The following is a 21,936-nucleotide window of genomic DNA, read 5'->3' as shown; positions in this document are numbered from 1 at the left end:
AGTTTGTGTGTGTTGGGCTCTAAAGGTGGTCTTGGGGCTTTGTCTTTTGTGTGTTTGTGGCCCATTTTTGTTTGTGCTTAACTTGTTTTGAGCGTTGGTTGTACATATGGTTGTGGTAATGAAATTTATCCTTTGACAAAAAAAAAGGTCACAATTAAGCATTGACTAAAAAAATAAAAATCACTCGTATAAATATAGAAATCTAAAGCAAACTCTTATTTTTATAGGCAATGAATCCAAATCCTAATCTTGCAAGCTTACTCATAAAATATCCTTACATAATAATGAACTAGGTTAAATTTACCAACACTCTCGTAAAACTTATGGTGGTAATAGCATGAGTTTGCCATCAAGAAAAACGACATGGAAATGCATATGCAAATTTCCACGGCGAACAATACACTAATCAGATTACTATGCGAGAAATGCTAAATAGACTTTCTCAAAAGTGAAACTCTCCATAGACTCTCTGTCATCTCATTTTTTTTGCACAGTGTTTTATAATGTGGTCACTATAATTGACGTTAAACTATGAAATGACAGAAAATACATGGAGAGTCCCACTTTCAGAGAATCTGCTTAGCATTTTTCTACTATTCCTATATGCAAGAAACCTTAATCAATCGAGACAATAAATAATTAGAAATAAAGAAGGAAAATATGAAAAAGAAAAAGAATTAGGAGATGAATAGCCCCAATTAACTTGAAATATCAAATCCTTGTATATATGCAGACGATGGGAGCCCAGGAATTTTTTGCTTCTAAGGCCACTGCGAATCCATCAACGTTGCAATGATTTAGGAGATTAAATTTTTACACTTGTATTATTTTATTCTTTAAATGTTTCAGAAAAGAAAAAGAAAAATAATCCTGAAATCAGGAGATTAAATACTTGTGTGATAAATTTGGTATAGAAATAAAGATGTGGGGGCTCATCGGACCTATTTCAATCGTAACAAATAAAGTGGATTATTTATAAAATTGGCTCACAAAATTGTAGTTATATTCAAAGTTCTAAAAGGTGTTAAGCGCTAGTCAGGCGGTGAGTAATGATATAACGTTTAAGAGTCTAGGCGGGGCAGCCAAGACAGTTATTTTTTTTAAATTTTGAATTAAATTTATCATATAATATACAAATAAATATCTATTTATATTAAAAAAAATACATAATTGTATTCGATATATAAATTGTAAAATAAAATGACATAAAGATTATAAAGTATAAGAGCATATTGAAAACATGTGAAACAAACATACAATGAGTGTTCATCTAAATATTCAACAAGTTTTTTACAATTTATTGTAAAAATAACATGCAAAATGAAAGTTATCAATGTTCTGTCAAACTAAAAATCATGACCGAAGAGAGTTTAGACAGACGTCTAGGCAGATTTAAACGCTTTTTCTTAATTTTTAAACGCCAATAAATTAATCAAATGGTGCCAATCACTTAACACCTACACGAGACCTATGTGGCGTTAGTACAAATTTTTTAGAACAATGGTTATATCAATTTTACTCAAATTTTATTTAGATAGACGAAAAAGCCAGACAGAAGAAAATGCAAATCCTTTCGCATTTCTCCTCTAAAGCCTCCTCCACACTCTCCTCACTTTCCCTCCCACGCCCCTCTCTGTCTACCGCCCTCAACTTCCGCCGTCGCCCTTCCAAATTCCCATTTTACCCCTCCAACAACTTTGGAATTCCCAGGCTGCCCCTCCTCGCATGCAACCTCAGCTCCGGCCGCAGCCAACAGCAAGTTCCCATGGACTCACCCCCGCCGGAGGCCACCGCCGCGTCGGTCGACTCCGTGACGCACGATTTGCAGAATCAGAGCTTGGCCGGCGATGAGAAGATTCGCAAGAGCGAGAGCAATGGTGTAAGTAACACTCACAGGGTAAGGTTGAAGCTCGAAGATCTAAATTGGGATAACTCGTTTACCAGAGAGCTACCTGGCGATCCCCGGACTGATACGATTCCACGAGAGGTTAGTTTGATTTTTTCTGTGTATTAGGAATTGGTATTTTCTGTTTGGTTTCTGAGAAAGTGGTACTAGCTCAAGGCTTCGACTTGCGTTTTTGATTTGTGCCAACTTGGAAAATTTGTTAAATTTAATCATAAATTCTTTGAAAATTGTAGTTACTCAATCGAGAAATGGCCAAGTGACTTACGATTTGTGTGTTGTGAATTGGGTTCTGTTTGGTTGCTGAGAAAGTGGAGAAAAACCAAAATGAAAATGAAACATATGTGGCGTGTATGTTTGTGAACTCGTTAAAGGCTTTCACTTGCGCTATTGTTTCGCCCCAAATTGGAAAAGTTGTTAAATTTATACATAACTGCTTAGAAATTTGTACATACTCAATCTAGAAATTTGTACCTACTCATTCAAGAAATTGCTGAGTGGCTTACAGGTTGAGTGTTGTTAGTTGGGTTAGCTTGATTTGGCTATGGAACTGTGCCATTGATAGGTTTGATTGTGATTTGATTTCTTGCTTTGAATTCCAGTTTGATGATAAGCTCCAGTTTGATGATAACTAGCTGAGGGGGGTGTTATGTTGTGATTAGAATCCTGAAAGACAGATAGATCCTTATTGAGCTCCCGTAATTTGGCTATGGAACTGTGCTATTGATAGGACTCTTGCTCTGAGCTATACTTTGAAATTTTTTCTAGCTGAGGGGTGTTATGTTGCAATCTGATGTTATGCATTCTGGGTTTTGATTATCAGGTGTTGCATGCTTGTTATACGAAAGTGTCCCCATCAGCTGAAGTCGAAAATCCTCAGCTTGTTGCATGGTCAGAATCAGTCGCCGAGTTTCTTGATTTGGATCCTAAAGAGTGAGTATTTGTTTCTTGTGCTCCCAGGAAGTGTTAATGCTTTTCTAGAACATGGATGAGAAAATAAACTTCATCTTAAGAGTGAGTTTAGTAGAATAAGAAAGAGGGAAAAATTGTGTTTGACAGCATATATTATGGATAATGGTTTTGATGGTCCTTTGATGTTCGAATGTGGACCTGTTTTTACCTGTGCACAAGAACCTTGTGAATAGAGCTTTAGGAAATTAGATCATTGTGTAAATAACATGACCTACTATTATAACCCGTATGTCGAAATATGGTAAATTGGTCTCCAGATATTTATACATATGGAGTCACCACATTTTCACATGGTTTGCCAAGATTCCTGTTATTGATTGAAATTTCCTTTTCTTCGAGTTCTGATATTTTCCTGAGATTATTGTTTCCTATGCACATGTGTTTTTCATCTTGTGTATCAGATGATTGCTTTGGTTTACTGCTGTGCCTTGAACCATTGACTGATATACCATAGTACTTCACTTTGATGAATGATGCACGAGTAAGTATGTTTTGCACGTGTGGTATGCCATGTTTCATGGGACTAATTAGCCACCTTGTTTGGAGTTACAGATTTGAAAGGCCAGACTTCCCTCTTTTATTCTCTGGGGCGTCTCCTTTAGTGGGATCGTAAGTTCTTCTCTGAATATTATGTTAGGAGACTCGAATTTGGGCTTGTTGTCTTTTTTTTTTTCATGCATCCTAGATGGATGCTTTATTTATGCAGGTTGCCTTATGCTCAGTGCTATGGTGGACATCAATTTGGCATGTGGGCTGGGCAGTTGGGAGATGGGCGGGCTATTACTCTTGGGGAGGTTCTTAATTCTAAGTCTGAGAGATGGGAACTTCAGCTTAAAGGTGCTGGGAAGACTCCTTACAGTCGGTTTGCAGATGGCCTTGCTGTGCTTCGCAGTAGCATCCGGGAATTCCTCTGCAGTGAAGCAATGCATAATCTTGGAATTCCAACAACTCGAGCTCTCTGTCTTGTGACCACAGGAAAATTTGTCACGCGTGACATGTTCTATGAGTATGTTAATTAAATTTCTATGCAACGAGTATTTTTCTACCCAATCATGTTTTACTGTGAGAACCACACACACCATTTTGTTTTTTGAGATATATTAGGCTTGTTGGTTTGATCTTATGCTAAACTATCACTATTTGCTTGAAAAGGAATAAATTTTAGGAATATATGTTTCTCATGTTCTCTTATGAAAAGAAATTCCTCATGTCTTCATTTGCAGTGGCAATCCAAAAGAGGAGCCCGGTGCAATTGTTTGCAGGGTTTCTCCATCATTTCTGCGTTTTGGGTCATACCAAATACACGCTGCTAGAGAAAAAGAGGACCTTGAAATTGTTCGTACTCTTGCAGACTATGCCATTAGGCATCACTTTCCTCATATAGAGAACATGAGTAGAAGCGAGAGTTTATCTTTCAACACAGGCAATGAAGAAGTTCTTGATCTGACATCTAACAAGTATGCAGGTAATCTTTTTTCTAATTTTCCTTTAGAGTAAAGGTGTTGGTGTCATTGTGTATCACAGAATGTGATGATTTGATGCATTGCCATTTTCTATCTGGCTTATATAGTTTTTAGTGATAGATTTGTTAGTGCAAGATTTCTGCCAATGTGGTTACTACTATTGAGATTGGCAATCTCACATTTGCTGAACCTTGGTCTTTTCTCTCATCTACCCTTGCTGCCACTCCGAAAATAGTTTCTGATAGAAGTTTTACACTCGGGCATACTTAATTAGTTTTTTTTTCTGAGCTTTGCTCTGATCATGGTTTTTTTAACAGCTTGGGCGGTGGAGGTTGCGTAGCGTACGGCTTCCTTGGTTGCCAGATGGCAGGGGGTAGGTTTTACCCACGGTGTGTTGAACACTGACAATATGAGCATTTTGGGTCTTACCATCGATTATGGTCCTTTTGGATTTCTGGATGCATTTGATCCAAGTTACACGCCGAATACCACGGATCTTCCTGGGAGGAGATATTGTTTTGCAAATCAGCCTGATATTGGCTTGTGGAATATTGCACAATTCACTAGAACTCTTGTAGCTGCCAAGTTGATAGATGATAAGGAGGCGAATTATGCAATGGAAAGGTAATTGTCGTTCCTACACTTTATCCTAATTAAATGTATGTTGAAGTAGGAGTTACCTAAATTTTTTATTTTTGGGGGATCATTTGCAGATATGGAACCAAATTCATGGATGACTATCAAGCTATAATGACCAAAAAACTTGGTCTCCCCAAGTACATTAAACAGCTGATCAGTAAACTTCTGAATAACATGGCTATCGACAAAGTGGATTACACAAACTTTTTTCGGTTGCTATCCAATATCAAAGCTGATCCTAACATTCCCGAAGATGAGTTGTTGAACCCACTAAAGGCTGTTCTATTAGATATTGGGCAGGAGCGAAAGGAGGCATGGATCAGATGGGTGAAAATCTACATAGAGGAGGTACGCTGAACTCTGGTTTTCTTATGATTTCTATCTCGGAAAAGTATATTGGTTTGCTACCAACATTGTATTCATCATAAAAATTGTTTTGCTCAGAAGATTTATTTAACTCGTCCAGTGGCTAGTCTCATCAAAAGCAACATATATCATATGATTTTCTTACACATTATGGTTGTTGCTTGTGCAGCTGGCCTCTAGCGGCATCTCAAATGAGGAGAGGAAGTCATCAATGAATGCGGTGAACCCTAAATATGTTCTCAGAAACTACTTGTGCCAGAGTGCCATCGATGCAGCTGAACAAGGTGATTTTGAGGAGGTTCGGAGGGTGCTTAAAGTAATGGAACGACCATATGATGAGCAACCGGGAATGGAGAAATACGCTCGCTTGCCCCCTGCGTGGGCTTATAGGCCTGGAGTTTGCATGCTGTCCTGCTCTTCATGAGTATGGTTATCTGATTACCATGTTATATAGATGGCACAGAGATTTTTGTTTTGTTTTTCCTCGACAGTTTTATCGTTCGTCATGTCTTAGTAAGTTATCGTATATAATAGTCAGATTTGGGTTTTTTCTCTTTCGTTTACCTCGGACAGTAAAAAAAAGTGACGATGTTGTACGATTCATGTTTCTATACAATTGATACAGCTTATAGAAATGCAAGAAGAACCAGCTCAAAGGGAACATGTTCCTGAAAGATTGGCTATGAGTTTTTCAATAGGAAAGAACTATTGAAGATACAATTTGTATTGGTGTCAGTTCAAATTTCATGATCGGCGGTTACTAAATCAACCAAAAACTTAAAAGCGGAATAAACTTCCTTGATTAAGATTTCAAACTATTGCGAAGCAGCTTGTGCTTGTAGCTCAAGTGGTTAAGACTTAAAGAACGGTTATTTTATCTGTACTTTTGTATTCAAATCTCCCGAGCATGGATACTTTCTAAGAATGCGTATTCTTGCTCATACTGATTTTTGACCAATCATGGGTTCATTAACACACCAGGAGTAAAGAAAATAAGTGAGTTTCACATTAAAATCGATTATCCCTTAAGAAAAAAACATGTATGACTGTTCGTTAAGAAGTGCTTTTAAAATAATCAAAATCACTACTTGTGAAAATGTTTTTGGAACCATTTTATAGTTAAAACACAAGTGAATCCTGAAAAATTACTTGAAGTGCTTCATAAAAGAGAGAGCATTTAAGTGTTTTTAGATCCTAAAAGCATTTTTTAATAAAACACTTAGTCATTTTAAAATCACTTCCATACCATTACGCACCAGTAACACGCAGCGTTCAACTTTAGCAGATTAGATTGCGCACAGTGCTGTCACAGCCAGCAAAGTCCGGGTGCCTCGGAACCGCTCTCTCTCTTATTCTGCAGTGACTGGTTCAGCTTTCTTAAGACTCTTAATTTTGTTGTTAAATTTTGTTCTTTTTATTGCTTGAATCAATGAATCCACGCTTAACATTCGATGCCCATAACCGTTCGATGAAATGCTTCTTTGAACTTGGTATCATTGGTATTTGGTAGTGTAAATTTTGAATCTTTGGCCACGTTGAATCTGTGAACTCAAGCTTAACATTTAATGCCCATCAGCTGTTTGATGAAATGCCGCTTACACAATGGCCTTTGAAGCGTATTGGGTTTAATCCAGTTTGCATTTTGGTTGTAGCTCTATCCAAATTGAGCTGCCATGGCACCCCGATAGTCAAGCTTTAGTCTGTCTGTGTATGTTTAAACAGGATTTCTATGTGCGGAGAATGGACATGTATCGATATTCTGGGAAATGCATCGATAACCATCGTGAATTTCCGTTTATAGCGCCAAACTTCGAGTGATTTAAATTTATTTCTCCAGTATCTTACAATGTGCCAACACTTATTCTCCCATTTATAGAAAGGTAGAGAACAAGTGTGCTCAAATTCGTATATCGTCTCTTCAGTATACTCTGAAGTTAATTGTCTTTTCACTTTTCTTTGGAAAACTTATATCATGCCTTATCAGCTTATACCTGGAAGTTGAGTTCTTATCGACTTATATCATGCTTTAACTGTAAAGTTCGTGACTTGGAATGATTGCTCTTTGTCCCGAGTGACTTCACCCTTCTCTTGTGTTTTTCTGATCTATGAATTTGTAACATGCCAATAATTTCTTTGGAGTCTATATACATCATGTGATATGAAGTCGGAACATGTTATGCTGAGTTAATTCCGTGCGATGATAAAACTAAGATGCATAATTGGTTATACAGTGGTTTGCAGGAAATGAGGGTTTCGCGAAATCTTGAGGTCTTGAAAATGGGCATTATCGGCTATCTGGAAGCACTTAAGCTGCAGGAAAAGCTGGTAGCTGATAGAAAAAGTCATAAGATTCCAGATACCCTTGTGTCCCTGTAACATCCACCTACATATACCCTTGGCAAACAACGAACTGATCACAATCTGTTGAGTCCGGAGACTGAACTCAAAAGAATAGGAGCTGAACTGCACTACACACAAAGAGGAGGAGACATTACATTTCATGGTCCACATCAAGCCATCTTGTATCCCATTATTGCTCTTCGTGATATGGGGCTTGGTGCTCGTAAATATGTGGAGAAACTTGAGTCGACTATGATTGACTTGGTGTCTCTGTATGGTGTGAAAGCTTGCCCTGGAAATAAATGTGAAACAGGGGTTTGGGTTGGAGAGAGAAAAATCGGAGCCATTGGTGTACGGATTTCATATGGAGTCACCTCTCATGGGTTGGCATTCAACATTGATCCAGATTTGAGCTACTTTAAGCATATTGTGCCTTGTGGAATTGCAAATAAAGACGTTACATCATTGAGAAGGGAGACGGGCTTGGCGCTTCCTTCGGAAGAAGTAGTTCAGGACCAGTTGATTTCTTGTTTTGCAAGACAATTTGGTTATAGTGATCTTGTGTGGAAGGATGCTGCTTCAGTATCGTCAGACAATGGGGAAACTGAATGAGGTTACAAATGTATGCCAAAGACGATTAAACAATGTAAGTGTTATACTCTTCCATTCATTTGTTTGTTGAACCAATTGATTTGAAAATTGCTGGATTTGTATATCTTGCTGAAAATTATGTAATTTCTGACATCAATGTGTTCACTAAATCTTTAACCATAACAAGACTTTAATTAATATTCTTTGAAAAACTGAGTTATTGATTAATTAAATAAAAGATTTAATTCTGAAAAATCTTCAATGCGTTTGAAAAGAACACGCCTTAGACTTAACATCAATTGTACCTCAATAGTCGAACTACAATAGCAGACTACTAAAAGAAATACCATGTCAATTCGAAGAGCTAGTGACACATCGAGACATTTTCCAGACCAAACGAAGCAAGTAAGGGTGCTCAAGGGACAGAACTAGTAGAACATTCGACATTGAGGATTTCAATGGTTAAAAAACTAGTTAAAATACTTACCATATTTGGACGTTAGTTGCACAATAACCTGAAACTCCAAACTCAACCTTCAACCCTGCATAAACATATAAAAATGGAAATGTACTGCAACTGCAATTGTTGAGTTACTAATGCTAACCGCTGACAACCATTCAGTTTAACTCTACCACTGGTTTAAGGAATCCATGATCATACCTGTATGTATATTCTGAATAATGTAAATTTCCTTACTTCTAATGAAATAAAACACCGACGAATGCAGCTAAATTAGGCAGATAGTAACAAGTGTGTAATAGTTTTCCATGTACCACACTTTTTACACAATACAGGTCCTAACATGGTAAGTATTTTAACTAATTTTTTAACCATTGAAATCCTAAATGTCTAATGTTCTGCTAGTTCTGTCCCTTGAGCACCCTTGCTTTGTTTGGTTTGGAAAATGTCTTGATGCGTCATTAGCTCTTTGAATTGACATGGTATTTCTTTTAGTAGTTTGCTATTGTAGTTTGACTATTGAAGTACAATTGCTGTTAAGTCTAAGTCGTGTTCTTTTCAAACGCATTGAAGATTTTTCAGAATTAAATCTTTTATTTAATTAATCAATAACTCAGTTTTTCAAAGAATTTTAATTAAAGTCTTGTTATGGTTAAAGATTTAGTGAATACATTTATGTTAGAAATTACATAATTTTCAGCACATATTGTATCTCAAAATGTGTTTTATGTCAAACAAAATTCTTCCATGTTAACATGAGTCTGAATGTGTGGCTTTATTTTAATTTTAACAATATTATTTTCATGTTCTACCTTTTTCGCTAATGCACTTGTTCATTTTTAGCATACTTTGTTTATTGCTGAGTTTTTGCTGTCACTGTTTTTAAGATTAATGCTGTACTTGTCAGTGTGTTAATTATTTACAAAATTGGAAAATCTTACTCCAGGTCCCAAACTCGACAATGAAAAGCAAACTCTACGTACTACAGTTTGACCATTCGCTCTGATTATATGAAAAACACTATCTAATCTGGTCATCTCTTGTACACGGCGTCTATATGAAGCATTACTGGAAATAAAGATGGTTCTACACGTGTAGTAAATGCGTTTCAGTAATGTACACGTTACGAATGAACAAGAAAATCCGCCGGTTACACTGATTTTCACCAATTCTTCCTGAGGATTATATACCCTTACCCTCGTAGTATTCGCCCTGTAGAATTCCTCTGCAAACTTCAGCCTTAGCTCTAATTTCTTGCTTCTCCTTTGAAATTTCCTAGATAAAGATGAGAATTCGAAATAGCTGGTCAAATTTCTCTCAGATGACTCCACCTGACACCACACCTGCGGCTACTCATCTTCGTTCACAACATGGTTCAGATGATCGCTTTGTAATTGAAGAAGAGAATCGGCACATTGGATGGTCCGGCTATACAAAAAAAGAATTCCCTGCTCAAGTTTCTAGTAAGGATCAATTGCACGATGAGTTGGAGGCAGCAAGCAGTACAGAAATTGGGCCTTTGAACTGTCTTGATAAGGGGAAAGATGCGAAACATTGCATGCAAATGAATACAAATCCGGTAATTAATCTTTTACTCATCCCATTTTCACTTTAGGAATTTGCGATTTGTTGAATTTGCTGAAGATCAATTTTGTTATTGTTTAATTAGTGTATTCTTGTTCAAGGTTCATGACACTTGAGATTTAAATGTTATTATGCATTTAGGCCTCAGAAGGGCAGAGTGAAGGAAAAGCAGATAAAGGGAAACAATTTACTGCATGTGCTGGTTCTCAGGGGTAACTATTTCTTGTCCTTTCTCATCTCTTGAACCTGCTGAAATTTATAATCGCCATTTATACATTCTAATGGGGAAATATATATTCTTTTCTAATCTGCAATTTTGAGATCTGTGATGGATACATAGTTATTTTACACATCCCTTTTCACATTCTCTTGTGATAGAACAAAAATTCCAGATCTGTTTATTTGTAATTTAAATAGTCATAAATTGATGGTAAAAGTAAAATTTTCCATTTACTCATTGATTTCTACACAGAAGTGCAACTTGAGATCTATAAAATTGAAATAACTATGTTTTTGCTGCAGGGGTGGAGAAGGCGTAACTTCTCCAGTTACAGCTGGGATCGCTCATCCTTTTTCTTTTTCTTACCTAGGTAAGCTACCCTTAAATTAGATTCCTCATGGAGACCAAGTCTTGAGGGTAATTTTTCAGTGAATTTCTTGTTGATTTAAGAGATTTGGTGGTCATATCAGTTCTTATGATTGGGTTGAATTGAAAGGAATCCCAGTACTAGGGGTTCACCGTGGAGTAAATGATTATACATCTAATATATAGAGTCATATGATGCCAGCATATGGGAAATGTAATGATAGCTAAAGCCATCTTGTGTGTGTAATTACTAGGTAAACATGAGGTTTTCTATTTTCTTACATCAGTCGGCATGTGATGTATTTCAGTTCAACTGTTCTTGTTGCATTTATAGTTTATATAGGTATCAATCAAAATCGATTATAACCCTTAGAGGTGACATGTGCAAGGGACTAACAGAAAAGGTTCTGAGACTGAAGCTGCATCTCGTTACATGTCTTTTTGGCTCTAAGATTTTCTTGTTTCGTTGACATGGAAAATTTGTTGTTCTAACTTTATCTATTGAATTATTGATTGATGTTCTGAATCAGGTAACAAACTTCCGTTTAAGAAAAGAAGACCTTATAACTACACAGAGACTGAAGTAGAGATGGAAAGAGAGAAAGTAGAAGATGGCTTGCTAGAAGTAAAAGTGGAAGATGCGGTAATGGAGGCAAAAGAAAGATGGGTGCTTGTAGAAGTTGAAATGGAAAATCAGTTAGCAGAAGTTAAGGAAGATGAGCCAAAAGAAGTGGAGGCTGACGATGCAACAGCTGACAAGGAAAATGAATCACTCGAGGAGGGGGAACTGAGAGAGGAAACTGAGGAGGAGACAAAAAAAATGGGTGGGCTTGAACTCTTCAATGAAGATGAAGATTTCCAGAGGACTCGGAGCATTATCCGCACTGTTACCTGTGGGTCGTATGTACCTCATCTGGCCATTGATGAGAACCAGCAGGACAGCAAAAAAGAAGAACTTGGTCTAGAAGAGACAGCAGGTGAACCAAATGAGAAGCCAAGAACGGGAAGGAAGAGGCGCAGATCTGGTGCTAGCTCTAGCAGCGATGAGCCTCGTATGTAAGTACCCCGGATGACTACAAAATACTCCCATTAATGCTTTCTAGCATGAGAAATGGTATGACTTTCACTGCTATGGATGTTCTGTTTTTTCCCCTGATGGTTCACAGAGCTTATGTTCTTGACCTTTTCTTTGATGGACTCGTATGTAGGTATATAATCGCCACATAAAGTTCTTCCAATCCTTTAAGAGAGTCTAAAAAGAGCTCATATATAATATCATCTATGGTTTTATCTACTGCAATGCGTTCACTTAAGGACATTGTTGTATTTTCAAATGTTCTGAGACAGTACATTTTGAAATGCAAAGGCGACCATGTATATCCATGAGATGTTCACTTGCTCCTTCATCTCCGTCTATTTAATTATATTTTGCTCATGATACTCTCACGCTGTGTATGTGCATCTACAAAAACATGGTCATCTATGTGTATGGTTTTCTAGTGGGTTTGGAGAAAATTAATAAATCTGACCATGAACACACAGGGGAAGGCGGGAACTAAAGAGAGGAAGGCCAAAGATCTATGTGTATGGTTTTCTAGTGGGTTTGGAGAAAATTAATAAATCTGACCATGAACACACAGGGGAAGGCGGGAACTAAAGAGAGGAAGGCCAAAGAGGATGCAAGATCCAGTTGAGGCAAATCAAGGGTATATTCACATCCCTCCCTCCCCATATGCTCTGTATGTGTATTTGAACATGTGTTTCGGATCCAATTTATGTGTGTTGTGTGCATGCATATATCCTCTGCCTATGGACATAATAAACAACACTTTCACTACGAAGGTGTGTAGATATTGCCATAAGAAGAGGTCGCTCCAAGGGGGATACAGAGGCATCATTTCATTCATACAATAGGTACCCAAGAAGAGGTCGTTCCAAGAAGGACTCAGAGGAGTCCTTTTATTCAAACAAAAGGAAGCCAAGAAGGGGTCGCTCCAAGAGGAGCACAGAGGAATCACCTCATTCAAACACTAGGTACTCTCTTGATGCAGAGGAGTCGTCTTCTTCAAACAATAGGAAGACAAGAAGGGGTCACCCCAGGAGGAGCACAGAGGAATCACCTGATTCAAACAATAGGTACTCTCTCTCTCTCTCTCTCTCTCTCTCTCTCTCTCTCTCTCTCTCTCTCTATGTGGGTTAGAAATCTGTAGCTAAAGATTTAATAAAACAGGAATGCTGAAATGCCAAAGCCTAAGAGGGGGAGGCCAAAGAGGGTGAAGGATTAACCAGCCAGCCAGTTAAAGTAAAACATAGAGACTCCGATGTCGTATATCATTGTAAGACTTTGGTAGAGTTTCTCTTGCAATAAATGACTCCATAGTCTGCAAGTATATTTCTATGCCTTAAAACTTTTAGGATTTATGTTTTATGGTCTATAACAGAAGAGACCAAAGTGAAAGCTGAAAACTTGTATTTGTAGTGCGTATTTACCAATGTGTCAATGCAATAGGCTATTATCATTATATCTCTATCCTGATTATAAAAGTAACAAAATATTGTTGGTGGGAATTTAATGCATCACCTTCAGTTTCGTTTTGTTATAATTGACAGATTGTGCCTCACATTTTTCAGTTTCATTTGTATACCTGTGACCTATGATACATGGTAGGCATAGATCAAAACAATGTTTTTGAGTATATCGGGATATTCATATAACAAAAAAAAAAAAAAAAAAAAAAAAAAAAAAAAAAAAAAAAGCTGCTATATTTTTTATATCCTGAATATATTCAAGAACATTTTTTTTACCAGAAAATTAGCGTCATGTCAGTTATATATCCATGTACATTTTTTCCAGCAAAAGCATTACTAATCCACAGGTCTTCTTTGTGTAAGCAATCTCGTGTTTACCTGTATGGCCAATTTAGGCATCAAAATTGTTTAGTTTTGCTGCATTGAACTCCTGTATGACTTGTCCCTTGTTTTCTGCGTAGACATTTTCATTGAAACAGCCTGATTTTCTTACAGGGAAGTTACATGCTACCCTTATTAGGTTACCTAATATGTAGAATTGCCATTTCATATGAAATTTATGACTATATGTGCTAGGATTTTCTTCTATGTTCTCAATGGAAATTAGAAATATCAAAATTTAATGACATCTAGTCTCACATTTAACTTTTACTCTTTTGCTCTTTACGGGTTGAGGGGCACCGTGTGACCTAGTAAGGTGAGAGCCAGCCGTCAGACCATCCACCAGGTGTAAGTCATGGAGAAATTTTAGCTTAAAATGCAGTCTAATAAGTCCAATCTTTCTGTTTCTTTCTGTCTGTACATGAGTTTCTAGGTTTTTCCCTTTTACTCATCTCTTGCTAGACATTGATTTTTCCTTCAGATTCATTAGTTCAAACAACGATCTTTTAGGAATTGAGTGTATACAACGAGGTCATATTTTGGTACTCTTGGATAATTTTGAAAATGAGAATCAGGGGCAGACGGATCGTCAAACCACCTCCTCCTCTAACTAGCTCAGTTGGTTCATCAGAAGATCCTCCAGCACAGCAAGATGAGCAAGAGGTTTCATCATTGCCCTTCAATGGTGCGATTTTTCTGTCCTACCAAAGATATCTGCATGATCAGTCCATTAAAGAGGTAAAGAGGGGTTCAGGATGTGCAAATCTGTTGCGATTTTAAGTTATTTTTATGTTAATTGAATAAACCAAACATCGAATCATAGGTAAAGAGAGGATTCAGGATGTGAAAATCCGTTGCGATTTAAATTTAGTGTATGTTAATTGAATAAACCAAACATCAAATCACAGGTAAAGAAGGATTCAGGATGTGCAAACTATTGCGATTTTAAGTTCTTTTTATGTTAATTGTTTTCTACTACCTCCTACTGCATCTCCAATTTTATTCACTGGTTCTACAATTCATTGTTCTTTGGAATCTCAGATCTAGGTGTAACTTAAAATTCTAAATCAAAATCCACTCAGTTTGTTGTTATCATGCAACAAATTCTGCTCCACAATCCCAGATCTAGGTATCCTTGCCTGCATCTTCAGATCCAGGCAACGCTATATTTTCTGAAGTTCGGGCTGGTGTAACACCCGTAGTCTCATCTGTTTTTTGTTGCTATGCACTAATTCTGTTCCACAATCTTTTTTATAGAACACTGCAGGATGCGTATCTGAAGATAAGGTGATCTCAGATTCCTGTGCTGCTCAAAGGTAAGTTATTTTCTTAATGTAATTACATGGATTAATTGAGCAGGGCGACATCACCATGTTTTGTAGGCTTGAAGTTGACAGGAGACACAGTATCGTCATCTTACACAGTATCGTCATCTTTCATGTGTCCATCTGATTTAATAAGAGGGGGTCATCTCTACTCAATGTGTTTCATAAAATATCAAAATAAGGTTCCCGCGTACTCCTGCAGTACGCGCCTAAAATTTAAATTGCATAAGTAGTAAATTCAAACTGATACTTTGAAGGAAACTAGTTGTTTTATCATGATTGTGAGAACATTTGAATGACTCTGTACACATTGTTAAATGGATTTCCTTTTTGGTGATCATGAAGGAGGGGAAACATCTACAATGCAGCTGTACCTGCCCGACAGAATGTAATCGTAATATCTTCTGATGATGGTACGCCTTTTTCACTTTCTTTAAAGAGTTCAAATAATGGTTATCAGGAAATTAATAAATTTTGTATCAAGCACTATAGATATAGAGAATGCTTTTGGGAACATCTTTGTACAAAATTCTCAATGCAGAGAGGATTAATGACTGGTAAACTACGTGAACTTGTCTGCGTCATTTAGTAGCATTATAAAGATGTGATAATTCTTCGGAATATTGAAAAGAAATTCTTCAGATTATCGAAAACTGTTTTTTTTTCCTTTCTTTCTGTAAAACCCTTCAAAGCATCAGTTAGCTCCTCCAAAGAATAGCCTACCCGCTATCAGTACTATTTTTAGCATTCCTTTTTAGGATATTCTCAAAATGCAACAGCCAAAAAGAAAGCCATGTCGTTGGGAAACTTCCACAACCCGCCACGAACCAGCGTATATATGTTACAATGGTGATTTGCAAATCAGGTTAGATACAGATTCCCTTAGCTCCCAAAGTAAAAGAAGCATGGAAATAAAGGTCAGATATGATATCTTATTCAATGGATGAACTTTGTCAAGAAAACACATTTTATTGATATTTAAGCCTTTTCCCAACGTATCGTTTCTTTTCTAATAACTTCTGCAGATTGTTTTGTTGTTATAAGATACTGTACTGTATCTAGGATGTACTTTGCTTAGTCTTGAGGAGGAAGATTATTGGTGTTGGCTTGCTTTGTACTTCATGACATTCACGTATTATAATACCATCGCACCATTTTCATATATTGAAATGATTTTGTGGATCAAATATGCATATTACCAGACTACTTAGTGTCTTTGCTAATAATAATGATGCATATAGACGGTCCGCCTATTCTTCTTCTAGAGTTTTGTTCTTGCTTTATTATGTGTCATCCACTCGAAACTTATTTAAGAAGTAAATACTTTAGCTTCTTGTGATCTGATTCTCAAAGGCCGCGAGATGTGAAATTGCAAGAAAATTAGCCAAGTGTTTGTTATTATTAGGTTCTGTTTCGTCATATGCCGTTTCTTGTTGGATTCTTAATTTATTAACATGGAAAAGCAGATGAACCTGCACTGAGGAGCGAGAAGGTAGACCCGGATGAAGTCACCAGCAGAAGGATTCGCAGGAGAATAGGCAGCAGGGATGTCAATATGGGAAGATCTAACTGCGCACGCAATGAGATGACTCAGGCGGGACATGCACGTGTACACACCTCAGGTGTGGCAAGAGCTAGGGGCATGCACAGCCTTATGCGCAACCTGAACCTAATGCCTTCTCGTCCCAGATTTGAAGAGGAGCTCATTAAGAACGTTAATGGTGAAGCAAAGAATGCACAAAGGAAAAGGTTCAGGCTTCTAAGCGAATTCTATGGTGTTTAGAAAAAGCTTGAGGCAGTGAGGAAGCTCATTTGGAATAGAGCAATGGTTTTCTGAGTTGCATGTTTTTCCGTTTCCTAGTGTTGTTGTTTTCGTCTTAGTTTTTTGAGGAGGTTTGGGCTGTTAAACTAAAACAATGCTTTTTCTGAGTTTCATGTTTTTCGGTTTCGTAGTGTCATCGTTTGTCTGAGATTTGTTAAAATTTGGTTTTCTGATTTGGACTTGAATTTCATACCATGATTCTATGCACGAGTGTTCAATCTTGAGTGACCTCCACATGACTTGGAGCTTACTCTACCTTTACCTCATCTCTTACCTTCCTCTGTAGTATCGAATATGGGTCGAGTGGTAGGCAATGTCTAACCTGGTACGAAATGGCTGGCCCGACCTGATGAGATGAAATGGCATATCAGCCTTGTCTTGATCTATACAGGCTTCGAATGCTCGTCGAACCATGCCTGAAACCGGTGATATCTCAGCTCGGCATCCGGTGTATTACCCCGACGGCAGCGTATATCATACAAGTTTAAAAACTTTAGTTAGTACTTAGTTTTTGGTGAATACATAAATGAACAGAGATGTTTTGCATTTTTCAAAAGTCTTATCACTTGAAGACTTGGTAGTTTTTGTTCGATCATGGAGGTCTGTTTTCCAAGTTTTCCCCAGTTATGTCCTACTCCTGCCCCACTGAAAACATGAACTTCAGCTTTGACACCACCTCTTTCCGTCCTCTAATTTGCATTTACTTTTCACATTTTTCGGCTACGATGGAAGGTAGAGTGAAGACGGGATTCAAACTCTGATCTCGAACGCAAGGGTAAATGCTTTCAACCACCCGAACTCAAAGTCTTCTTACCAATCTCTGAATTTTGCTGCTTGTCTTTTGTTCTGGTAGGTTTGAATGGTCAGCATATGTGTCAGTCATGCTTATATTTATTATAGTTTTTTGGTTTGAAACGTATATATATACACACACACACTATAGTATTTTTGGTTTGAAACATTCACACATATATATTAATATAATATTGTATAGTCAAACCTAAAACTACGAGTACAGTGGTAAATATTCTTAACTACTTAAGCTACAAGTCATTTGCTAGTTTGAAACATCCATAAGTGCTTAAGTAAGTAGAGTTGTAAAATGAGTGAGAGACGAGAATATGATGAAAAAAGATTTAAGAGAGACAAGTCAGCAGACCATTGCTGATCACATCAATATTGCCCCAACTTGCATTCTCTTACCACCGGTTAGCAAAATAATTACGGAGTAGGTATCAGTGTCATTACATATAGAACTATTCATTATATTATTTTCTCAAAAAGTGGAATTCTTGTATTTTGAACAAGGATTAAATGTGTAATATATGTGTAGGTTCGGAGAAATTGTTGTGTGTGACTCTAGCGAGGGGAGGCCATGTCGTGGTTGACAGCTAATATTTACGTAAAGAAATGTGGTACACGCATTTACTTGCAGGAAAAAACTTAAGACATTGACAGGCATGGAGATTAGTCAAGCCTAATTAAGATATATAGTTAATTAAGCTAGGTTGAAGAATTGGTGCTTTGCAATGGCAATGGCTTTTTCTGTACGGATGCTTTTGTTCTCCTCATTGTTTTTGCTACCAATTTATGTGTTTTCCCAAAATAATGGAAGAGTAGCAGTTGGGAGTTCTCTAACTGCAACTACAGGCAACTCCTCATCATGGCTTTCTCCATCCGGTGATTTCGCGTTTGGATTTTCACCCCTCGGAAGCGATGATCTTTTCTTGCTTTCGATATGGTATGCGAAAATCCCAGACGAAACCGTAGTTTGGTATGCATATGACGGTAACAACCCCATCGTTGCACCTAGGGGATCAGTTTTGAACTTGACTGCCAACAATGGACTAGTTCTTAACAATCCTCAGGGTGGAGAGATATGGAAATCCGAAACAACTTTCGGGATTGTTGAGAACGGGGTCATGAATGACACCGGAAACTTTGTCCTTCAAGACCAAAACTCGGGGAGCTTGTGGGAGACCTTCAGCAATCCTACAGACACCGTTTTGCCTGGACAGACAATTGAGAAAAATGGGAAGCTTTCGTGTAGACAATCGGAGACAAACTACACAAAAGGGCGGTTCCAGCTGCGCTTGCAAGATGATGGAAACCTCGTGCTCAACACCGTCAACTTGCCAACAGATTATGCCAACAACCCTTACTTCGCCACGGGCACCACCGCAGGGACTGTAGAAGGTAGTCAAGGTAAACAATTGGTGCTCAACAGCTCAGGGGACATGTTTGTTCTGAGAGAAAATGGTGGAAGATTCACTCTTCCAGGGACACAGGGAGTTTCGGTGAGGGACAACTACATAAGGGCAACTCTTGATTTTGATGGGATTTTCGCTTTATATTCTCACCCGAAAAATTTCACTGGAAATGCAAGCTGGAGTAATCCTCTGTGGTATAGGCCGGATGATATTTGCCGAACACTTCTTGAAGACAGCGGCGTTGGTGTTTGCGGATATAACAGTGTCTGTAAGCTCAAACCAGATAATAGGCCAACCTGCGAATGCCCAAAAGGGTTTTCTTTTCTTGATCCGAATGATATATACCGAGGCTGCAAACCCGATTTTATACAAGGCTGTGAAGAAGATGAGCTACAAAGTCCCAGAAAAGATTTGTATGATGTCGAAGTGCTGACAAATACTGATTGGCCAAACTCAGATTATGTGCAGCTAAACTCTTTTACCTCAGACGAGTGCAACGAGTCCTGCTATCAAGATTGTTTGTGCGCTGTTGCTGTTTTCCGGTCTGAAACCTGCTGGAAAAAGAAGTTACCTCTCTCGAATGGGAGAGTGGATGTCAGTCTTAATTCACAGACCTTCATAAAAGTCCGAAAGGATAATGCCACTCTGCAGTCTCTTCCAAAGCCAATTCCAGATGATAAAGAGAAGAGACGGAAATCTGTGATACGCGTGGAATCAGTATTATTAGGTACCTCTATCTTTGTTAATTTTGTCTTAAGTTCTGCTCTCTGTCTTGGGTTTTTCTTCATTTTCCGGAAGAAACCTGTAAGACCTAGTACCGATATTGTTTTGGACTCGAATTTGCGCTCTTTTAGCTATGAAGAGCTACGAGAAGCTACAAATGGGTTCAATGAAGAATTAGGAAAGGGTGCTTTTGGAGTGGTTTTCAAAGGGGTGATGCAAATTGGTTCTGGTGTCGAAGTGGCGGTGAAGAAGCTAAACTATGTTATGCAAGATGTCGAGAAGGAGTTTAAAACAGAACTGAAAGTAATTGGTCAGACGCATCACAAGAATCTGGTTCGTCTTTTTGGATATTGTGACGAGGGGCAACAGAGATTACTAGTTTATGAGTTCTTAAGAAATGGCACATTGGCAAGCTTTCTTTTTTCTGATATCAAACCAAGTTGGAGACAGCGAATTGAAATCGCTTATGGCGTTGCGCAGGGGCTTTTATACTTGCATGAAGAGTGCGGCACGCAGATTATCCATTGTGACATAAAGCCGCAGAACATACTTCTCGATGATTATTACACTGCTCGGATCTCTGATTTTGGCTTGGCAAAACTTTTGCTGATGAATCAGAGCCAGACTCATACCGCCATCCGAGGAACAAAAGGTTATGTTGCACCTGAGTGGTTCAGGAACTTGCCAATCACTACCAAAGTTGATGTGTACAGCTTTGGTGTTGTGCTGCTGGAAATCATTTGTTGTAGGAGAAGCGTTGACATGGAAGGTAACTGTGAAGAGAGAGCAATTTTAACGTACTGGGTTTATGATTGCTACGTTGAAGGAGGACTAGATGCTGTTGTAGATTGTGAAGTTGAGGCCTTGGGTGATCGAACGACACTGGAAAAGTTTGTGATGGTTGCGATTTGGTGTATTCAGGAAGATCCATCTCTTAGGCCTACTATGAAGAAGGTTGTGCAGATGCTTGAAGGAGTTGTCGAAGTGCCTGTTCCACCAAGTCCATCCCCATATACCAGATAAGGTTGAACCGCCGTTATTTGTATTGCAGCGAAGGTGTATTTATTGTCACAGTAGTAGCTAGCTTGTTTCCTGTTTGTCAGTCTGTGTTTAGTTTACCAATTTTTGGTTTTGTAAGGCAATGATTTAGATAAAACGGTAAATGCTTTATGTATGTAACTCTTGTTATGAATGATAAAGTTTGTTATGAAAACATTTTCGTTTGCTTAGTCTGTTGGTGCTGATGAAGTTTGTGGCTTATCTTGTACGAATTGGACTTATCGCTACCCTCCCTACTCCTTTGTCTTCTCTTTGTAGGGAGGGCCTGAATTATGATCATGTTTATTGGCAAGAACTTGTTGAATATAGTTTTTAGCCGCGAGCGCGACTCCATCCACATTGGTTAGAATTCAAAATGAACATCTGCAGTCTGTGACGACCTTGTCTTCACTGCTGTGAATACAATGGCCATGGCTTTTGCTTCTGCCAATAACAATTCCAGAATGGAAAGTATTCTCACTGCAGGTGAAGAGCCTGCTTGGTGGTTTTCAACTTACAGTGATTTTGCGTTCGGGTTTCGAATACTTAACAGTGATCTCTTCTTGCTTGCCATATGGTATCAAAATATACTACTACAAACGCACAACTTTGGTCTTATCGAAATATAATGGCATCTGAATTTTGATTTTTTAGTTAGTTTTTTTCCTTAGGAACTCAAAAACACAAAAATTTGATGTTATCAAAACATAATGGCATCATATTTAATTTTTAGTTACTTTTTTTTTTTCCTTACGAACTCAAAACGTACACATATTTAGTTTTGTCAAAACATAATGGTATACCCTCTTTTGGCATCTTTTGTTGGTTCAATCTTTATTCTCTATGGAAAACTCGTGAAATTATTGTAGTAACCTACTGAAAATACACACAGATTTGGTCTTATGGTAACATAATGGCCTTAGATTTTCATTTTTCAGTTACTCTTTTTTCTTATGAACTCAAAACACACGATTTGGTCTTAGCAAAGCATAATGGTCTTCCCT

At 37.9% G+C, this 21,936-nt stretch overlaps 2 protein-coding genes and 2 pseudogenes across 2 annotated transcripts; all 4 read left to right on the top strand.

The window, feature by feature from the left end:
* Positions 1-1,546: 1,546 nt before the first annotated feature.
* LOC137742211 (uncharacterized) lies at positions 1,547-5,833 on the top strand (annotated as a pseudogene).
* A 758-nt stretch (positions 5,834-6,591) lies between these two features.
* On the top strand, positions 6,592-8,327 carry LOC137743273 (octanoyltransferase LIP2, mitochondrial-like; annotated as a pseudogene).
* A 1,692-nt stretch (positions 8,328-10,019) lies between these two features.
* LOC137743239 (uncharacterized) lies at positions 10,020-13,654 on the top strand. The gene is made up of 7 exons (XM_068483115.1): positions 10,020-10,313; positions 10,460-10,530; positions 10,841-10,908; positions 11,435-11,960; positions 12,545-12,610; positions 12,747-13,040; positions 13,135-13,654. The coding sequence occupies exons 1-7, from the start codon at positions 10,020-10,022 to the stop codon at positions 13,187-13,189; spliced, it is 1,374 nt and encodes a 457-aa protein (XP_068339216.1). The 3' UTR covers positions 13,190-13,654.
* Positions 13,655-18,469: 4,815 nt separating this feature from the next.
* Positions 18,470-21,064, top strand: LOC137742217 (G-type lectin S-receptor-like serine/threonine-protein kinase LECRK4). The gene has a single exon (XM_068482012.1). It carries the CDS (start codon positions 18,491-18,493, stop codon positions 20,915-20,917), a length of 2,427 nt encoding a protein of 808 aa, XP_068338113.1. The 5' UTR covers positions 18,470-18,490; the 3' UTR covers positions 20,918-21,064.
* The last annotated feature ends 872 nt before the right edge of the window (positions 21,065-21,936 follow it).

This window comes from Pyrus communis, chromosome 8, assembly GCF_963583255.1.
Source record: "Pyrus communis chromosome 8, drPyrComm1.1, whole genome shotgun sequence".
NCBI classification, from domain to species: domain Eukaryota; kingdom Viridiplantae; phylum Streptophyta; class Magnoliopsida; order Rosales; family Rosaceae; genus Pyrus; species Pyrus communis.
Note: the sequence above shows the minus strand (reverse complement) of the source record. Positions and strands in the feature narration are given on the sequence as shown.

What these genes read in the sequence shown, in the direction of transcription:
- LOC137743239 (XM_068483115.1), top strand. Translation starts at nt 10,020, where the DNA reads ATGAGAATTCGAAATAGCTGGTCAAATTTCTCTCAGATGACTCCACCT. An exon ending in TTTTTCTTTTTCTTACCTAG is followed by an intron (nt 10,909 to 11,434) that starts GTAAGCTACCCT and finishes GTTCTGAATCAG; the next exon opens with GTAACAAACTTCCGTTTAAG. An exon ending in TCACCTGATTCAAACAATAG is followed by an intron (nt 13,041 to 13,134) that starts GTACTCTCTCTC and finishes TTAATAAAACAG; the next exon opens with GAATGCTGAAATGCCAAAGC.
- LOC137742217 (XM_068482012.1), top strand. Translation starts at nt 18,491, where the DNA reads ATGGCAATGGCTTTTTCTGTACGGATGCTTTTGTTCTCCTCATTGTTT.